Source organism: Teleopsis dalmanni, unplaced genomic scaffold (genome assembly GCF_002237135.1).
Source record: "Teleopsis dalmanni isolate 2A unplaced genomic scaffold, ASM223713v2 unscaffolded_contig_2218, whole genome shotgun sequence".
Classification (NCBI taxonomy): Eukaryota; Metazoa; Arthropoda; class Insecta; order Diptera; family Diopsidae; genus Teleopsis; species Teleopsis dalmanni.
The window spans coordinates 1-7,465 of NW_024033600.1; the positions used below are offsets into that span (position 1 = coordinate 1).

Below are 7,465 nucleotides of genomic sequence, written 5' to 3' on the forward strand. Positions count from 1 at the left end.
AGCGTATCAATTGTTTCCTGCTTGTTTGCCAACTCGTCGACTTGTTCAGCAACTAAAGCTTTATTTATTTTCAAAGATTCACGGAGCTTTTGGCATTCTTTCTCTAAATCTTCTGAAAACTGCACTTTGACTTCATTAGACACTTCCTTTAATAATGCAATTTCAGCTTTCAGATGGGTTATTTGTTCATCACGCTGCTGTAATTCCAACAGTTTGAGATTGACTTCATGCTCATTTTCCTTAAAGGCTTCTATAATTTGTTGTTTTTGTTCCTTAACAAGAGTTTGAAGAATCTCCATTTCTCCCTCGTAGGTTTCACATTTAGCTAAAATGAATTAATAAATTAAACAGAATTATGTGAGAAACATGTAAGAATATACATACCCTCTAGCTCTTTTCTGAGTCGAGTTAGTTGTTCAATTTGTTTTTCGAACGTCATTTCCTTATTGTTTATGAGTTGATCGAAATCTTCTGATAGATTCCGTAACGACGTAAGTTCTATATTAATTCTTGCAACTTCTTCAGTCTTTTCTTCACTGGCCAATCGAGCTTCTTGTAATTGTATTCGCAGATCTTCGACAATTGATTGTAATTCAATTAGTTCAGCCTCAGTTTTTTCTAGTTTTTCTGAAGATTCCAATAACTGTTTATGATTCTTATTAGCTGCTTCTTCACCTATTGCTTGTATGTTATCTGTTGCAGTTTCAGCATTGTCTTTAAGTTCTTGAAGTTCTTCGCGTAACTCATTAACAGTAGCTTTCAGTTCACGGTTTTGTGCTGTCAATTGTTCATATTCCGCTAGTGCTTTCCCGTTCGGTGCTGTTACTGCCACTACAGTTTCCACCACAGTAACTGTTTCAACGGCTGTACTAGCTTCTTTCACTTTCTGCAATAGTTCACTTAATTGTGTGTACGCATTCTTTGCCTCTTTAGCTAACTTTTTAGAAACATTAAATTTTGCATTTTTATCATTCGCTTTTCGATACGCTTCAATTTCCGAGTTTAACTTTGAAAGCGACTTCTCACATTTATCGAAAAGTGTGGCATTTTCGGTACTATCAATGGCAGCCATTACTTCCGAAGATTTCTGTAATGAAGTGAGTCCTTGAGTTAGTTCCCGATTTTGCGCATTTGACTCAGCGATTTGTGCTGCCAGCAATTCTTTTTCTTTAGTCACCTCATTTAGATGTACTTCTAGTTTGGATTTTGAGTGTTCAGCTTGTTGCGCATTTGATTCTAATAATTCTTTTTCTATTACAAGTTCTTTAATTTTACTATGAAGTTCTTGATTTTCTGAGGATAATATTTCCATTTTATCAAGCACTTCACGGCGTTCATTGGTAAATAATTCTATTTTCTTTATTAGCTCTGCACTTTCTTCACGTAACTGTATTAAACTTTCAGTTAACTCTGGACCCATTTCTGTTTGCGTGATCTCATTAACCGAACTCCGCTCATGTTCGGCAACACGGTCTTGATTAATTTGATTATTATATTCATCGATCTCAGCACGTTCTTGCTGTGTTAATCTTTCCACAATTTCAATGGATTCAGCTGAAGAGGACGACTTACTTAGTTTTTCAATTTTATCAAGTAATTCGATATTTTCAGATATATAATGTTCCAATTTCTTGTCTGCTTCTTGTTTTAGATCTTGAAGTTTATCTATTTGCTTATGTAAGTTATCTATCTCTGTATTCTTATCATCTATTTTCTGTTCTAATGATTTCACTAATTGAATTTGTTCCTCCAACTGTTCCTCCATATGAATTTCTGACATTTCAGATTTAACTCTTGCAGATTCCTCACTATTTTTGGTACTGACCTCTTGTTGCAATAAGTGAAGTTCGGTTGACAATGATTCACACTTTTCAAATAGATCAAACTTCTGTTCCTCTAACATCCTTATAGTTTCTTCTAGAATTTTTTGTTTTTCTTCCACACTTTTTTGATCTACATTTTGTATGTTTTCATTATAAATATTCTTGAATTTATTTTCCTCAACCTGAGATAATTGCCACTGCCCTTTTTCGTCTTCTAGTTCTGTAATTTTTTGTTGTAAATCTTCATTGCACTTCTCTAGCCTTATCACTTCGGCGTGCAGATCAGAAGCTTTCTTTAGCTTTTCCATTTGTTTTTCAGTCTGTTTCAGTTTAAGCTTTAGTTTAATCATTGCTTTATTTGACTCATCCAATTTTTGCTTCAGTTGTTGATTTTCATTCTGCAACTCAGTATTGTCAGCCCCTGTCACAGTGGCAGAAAAAAGTGGTTTTGCTTTTAAATTTGCTTGCAACTTTTCCTCTAAAACTTTAAAATTGGCATTGAGTACATTTAGTTCAATTGTTTTCTCCATTAGCTCCTCTTCATATCTTCGCAAGTTCTCCGATCTATCTGCCAAATCTTGACGTTGTGATTCTATTGTTGCCTCCAGCGATAATATTTTCTCAGCTATACTACCATCGCTAACTTCAATTTTATTATTTTTACTTATTGTTTCCTTGAGTTCCCTATTTTCATTCTTATATTTCATTATTTCAGTTTGCAATTCTTGAATTTGATGCGCCATTTCGTCTTTGATTTTTGCATCAGTTTCAGCAGTAGCTGATTCCTTAATACATAATGTATCAGTAGATAGGTCTGTTATATTTTGTTCCATTTCCTCTAGTCTTTTTTGCAATTTATGAGACTCTTCAATTGCATCATTTAATTTTTTTTGACAAGATTGCAGTGCCTCTTCCGTCCCATTACATTTTATTGTTAAATCACATCGCGTAGTTTCTAAAACATCATTGATTTGTTCCAACTCACCAATTCGTTTGATCAGGGATAGTTTTTCTTCAAACGAATCTTCTTCTATGCTTTTCTGTTTTAATTCATCACCCCTTGCCATTTGGCGTGACAGCTTTTGTTGAAGCTCTAGATTTGCATTTTCTAATTCGGCAACTTGTTTTGCAAGCATCATTTTTTCATCATTTAAACGATCGTTCTCAGCTCGGTATTCATTCGAATATTCATTATCATTGCCTTGCAATTGTTTCAATTTCTCAATTTCATTGGACTTCTCTGACAACTCGTTACTTATTGTTTCGATTTCTTTCTCTAAAATATCAATTTGTTTTGTAGGTACCTGATTCAGTGTTTCTGTTAATTCCAATACTTTATTTTCTAATTCCTTAATACGTTTCGGTGCTGATTGCGCTGTTTGAGATTCCTTTTCCAACTGTTTCTCTAGCAGTCGACAGCGATTCTCTAAAAATTTAATGCGCTCCTTCTCCAAGTTAAAGGGTTGTGAAGATAAATCAGTAGCCGACTTATGCCGCTCACGCGAGACTGGTGTATATATTACAGCACTTAAGTCATTCATTGATCTACCTAATTCCGCTGTATCTTCCAGACTTTGTTGCGTCGAATCGAATTTTTCTTTTAACTGTGTCACTAATTGCTCCAAATGTAATTTACTTGAAGCTCGCTGTGCCATTCGAGCTTTGTTGTGTTCCATTTGCTGACGCAGCAAGAGTATTTTTTCACTGTTCGGTATCGATGTATTGGACGACAAAGGAGTTGCAACATCTTGTATTTTCGAAGGTGTGGGATTGGGGGTGGAATAATTAGTAGCTTGGGGGGCAAATGTGTCAGGATGAATATTCGAAATCGTCGTTACTGGTTCGTTCGTTGCTTCATGTTGCGAAGGTGAATCTACACTCTTACGAAATTTAGATTTCGATCTTAAATCCGTCAGCCGTTGAGCAATGTTTTTCACTTTTTCTTTTGCAGTAGAAGTTGATTTTCCATGTGCAACTTCTGACTTTTTTACTAAATCTTTAAGCGCAGCTATTTTCTCCTAAAATATTTAAATTTATTATAAACATATTCTAATTAAAGGATTATTATTGATCTAACCTGCTGCTTAGAAAATTTTTCTTGTATGTTGCTAATATTTGACGATTGCCCTGTACTTTCTTCGCTAGACATATTTATGGATGTTCGAATCTGGTTTCTTTCTTTTGCTTAATTTCTTTAATTAGATTCCTTGCCTTCACACGCTTGTTTTTGTTTAAAGTTTTATAACTAAATCGGTTTTAGAAATAAATAAACGATTTTTACGCGTTCCTTAGTTCTGTTTGACATTTGCACTCTAGAGAAAAAATAACTTAAATATTATTGGTAATTACATAAAATTGCTTACTAAAATCGAAAGTTTTTTAACACTTTTTTGCTATATTCTGAACATTTTAGAAAAGATTATTTTATTTTGCTATTTTCAGACTCTGACGTGTTCGTTGTGATCCAATTTTTTTGTTATCTTCTAAAATTGGTTGAAGATGTTTGGAGGCAATCATTCCACTTTGATATAATTTTGATAACACTTTATTAAATTTATATATAACAGTTTCAAACAATTTATGCAAATACAAAATACAAAAATTATCAAAATTTACCAAAAATTTTGTGAACAAAATTAGTGACAAAACACAAGTTTTTCTTCCATGTCAGCAATAATACAAAACAGTATTGCCTACAGCACAAAAAAATCCCTTTCAAAAGTGATGTTGCCATCTAATGTAGTACAGAACATTATTTCATTCATAATAAATTGGACATTAACTTGCTATATAACATTAATATATATATTTATAATAACTATAAACTATATAAAAACTATAAATAAATGTAGCAACAGTGCTTTGGACATCTTACCTCTGTCCAGTTTCTAAATACCTTTAGCATATAATTATACATTTTATATATGTAATTACACATAATTATTATTATTGCATTGGAACGTTTTTTAACACATTCACACTGTCTCATTTAAACAGTTTTGATCATTTTAACCATTAATGGGGATGATTTACCATACAAAGAGCTTTCATATATGATAAATGAGCCATCACCAATAAATCAGCTCATTTACTACTACGTTTGCCAAATCGCACTGTGTATATTCAAATATACGCATACCAATATATGCATGCCAATTTTCGGTCTACTAACATATATGCGGTAAAATTACACCTTGTTTCAAAGTGTATAGCACAGCGCATACTTGGTCTGTACACTTGGTGTGCATACATGTAGCATCGTCTATATCATGCTTAAAAAACGAAAGAATAATTTCAGAAAATATGTCTAAAGAAATTTGCCTGTAACTTTAATTTAAAAAAAAATTATTTTAGCATTTGATTTACGAAGTTATAAAATTATTTTTTTTACAGTGTTGGACTTACAAAAAATTGACATAAAAATTTATATGGCAACGGCGTAATGTGTTTATATCACCTGAAAAGTTCGAAGATCGCATGCCGGCGTAAACATATTAACGATGGGTTTCCAAAGCTATTTCTGGACGATTTTTGGAGCGGTAACAGGCCTAAAGCTAATGCTTATACCATCATAGTAAGTTCAGATTAAATCTTAAACAATTTGGTTTTAAATAAGGCGCGTTTTTAGTCATTCCACTGACTTTGAGGTACATCGGAACTGGTTAGCAATTACTCATTCTCTTCCATTTAATCGCTGGTATTATGATGCAACAAGTGAATGGACATTGGATTATCCTCCTTTCTTCGCTTATCTAGAATGGGGATTATCGAAAATCGCGTATCTTATTGATCCGAAGATGCTGCAGCTGAATAACCTAAATTACTGCTCCAGTGAGACCAAACACTTTCAACGTATATCTGTTATGGCTTTAGACTTTGTTTACGCCCTCGGTGTAATAAGCTGTTTAAAAGTTTTGCGTATTTCAAAGAAATCACATAAACACTTTACAGCCGAGGTGCTGCTGTTATTCAATGTTGGCCTTTTATTCTTGGATCATATACACTTTCAGTATAATGGGTTTCTATATGGTATATTGCTATTAAGCATAAGTTTCTTACTAGAGGAACGATATTTGTGGTCAGCTTTCACATTTTCAATTTTATTAAACTTTAAACATATATTTTTATATGTAGCTCCAGTATATGCAGTGTATTTATTGAAATTTTACTGCTTGAATAAGACACAAACATTTGTGGGGAAGTTTCTAAAATTAATTGTTGTGGGTTCATTGCCGTTCGTTGTTTCATTCGGACCCTTCTGGAACCATTTGCCACAGGTAGGAATAAAACTTTTTCAAATTTTTTAACTAAAGAATATAAGTTCAAGCCTTAGATTCTGAATCGTTTGTTTCCTTTTAAACGTGGTCTTACTCATGCTTACTGGGCTCCAAATATTTGGGCAATATATAACAGCATTGACAAATTTGCAGCTATAGCACTGGCTAAACCAAAAAGTGGATCTTCGACTACTTCAGGTCTTGTTCAGGAATACGATCATATTGTATTACCAAAAGTTACTCCAATAATTACTTTTGTGTTGACTATACTGTTTATGTTGCCTGTGCTCCTGAAATTATTATTTTATACAAAAAAAAGGTTTGCATCACAAAATTAAAGTTTGATTAGTAAACATGAACGTGTCTTTTTCAGTGAGAGTGGAATCGTGTTCCTGCGTGCTGTTGTTTTATGTTCATGTACTTCATTTATGTTTGGATGGCATGTGCATGAGAAAGCGATTCTAATGTCTTTACTTCCACTTTGGTGAGTTGACAAGTAAATAATTACGTTATTAACAGAAAATAACAAATTTCTATTGTAGTTTCTTAAGCATTTTAAATTCAAAAGACGCTTCTTACTGTATTTGGTTCAGCATAATTGGATACTTTTCACTATTCCCGCTATTATTTGACATTGATTTGTTAGTAATTCGTTATTCACTTTATTTGGGGTATATATCTTTTATGCTGGCGCAGTTAGTACGCATCCATAAAATGAAGCCATCTGTGAACGTACTTCATGTATTGTATGTAACTGGACTTTTGATAATACCTTTATATGAGCACCTGAGTCCATTGTTGGGGTTGCAACAAAAATTACCGTTCATGACTTTACTATTAACTTCTTTGCATTGCGGTGCAGGTCTTCTTTACGCCTATATTCAATACTATATTCATACACTGACAGATAGAATAAAAATCAGTACTGATTCAGTGGTTGAAAAAGAATCAAAACCAAAAATGTTGAAGAATTCATCATCTAGTAAAAATAATAATAAGTCCAAAAAAAAATAATTCATTTTGTTCATATTTAAAAATCAAAAATAAAAAACTGTTCAATATATATGTACATATATACTTTATATATATACTATATATACGGTACTTAATGTATAAATGTATATTTAGTTATTTATTCACAATTTTCAAATTAATTAGCAAAGCTTTCTGATTTGGGTTAGCAATTGTTGTGGCTCTTTTTTAGGTGGTCTTTTAAATGTTCTGGTCCAGGTGCAACCAAAACATTTAATAAAAATAAAATCTCTCCAAAGAGAAAATGTGATATGTACATAGTTTTAAGAGTTTAATATCTCATAGCTTGAGTTACACTTCGACTTACTGCAATTTATTTTAGATGAGATCAAT

At 32.6% G+C, this 7,465-nt stretch overlaps 2 protein-coding genes across 2 annotated transcripts; one reads left to right on the top strand and one right to left on the bottom strand.

The window, feature by feature from the left end:
* Nucleotides 1-4: 4 nt before the first annotated feature.
* LOC119664560 (protein lava lamp-like) lies at nucleotides 5-4,510 on the bottom strand (the record flags this gene model as incomplete). The annotated part of the gene is made up of 4 exons (XM_038074030.1): nucleotides 4,440-4,510; nucleotides 3,901-4,135; nucleotides 385-3,841; nucleotides 5-325 (listed from the first exon to the last, which is right to left on the bottom strand). Coding segments are annotated over exons 2-4 (3,850 nt in total), but the record flags the coding sequence as incomplete, so codon positions are not given.
* A 729-nt stretch (nucleotides 4,511-5,239) lies between these two features.
* LOC119664559 (probable dolichyl pyrophosphate Glc1Man9GlcNAc2 alpha-1,3-glucosyltransferase) lies at nucleotides 5,240-7,106 on the top strand (the record flags this gene model as incomplete). The annotated part of the gene is made up of 5 exons (XM_038074029.1): nucleotides 5,240-5,397; nucleotides 5,452-6,100; nucleotides 6,157-6,419; nucleotides 6,474-6,584; nucleotides 6,643-7,106. Coding segments are annotated over exons 1-5 (1,561 nt in total), but the record flags the coding sequence as incomplete, so codon positions are not given.
* Nucleotides 7,107-7,465: the final 359 nt, after the last annotated feature.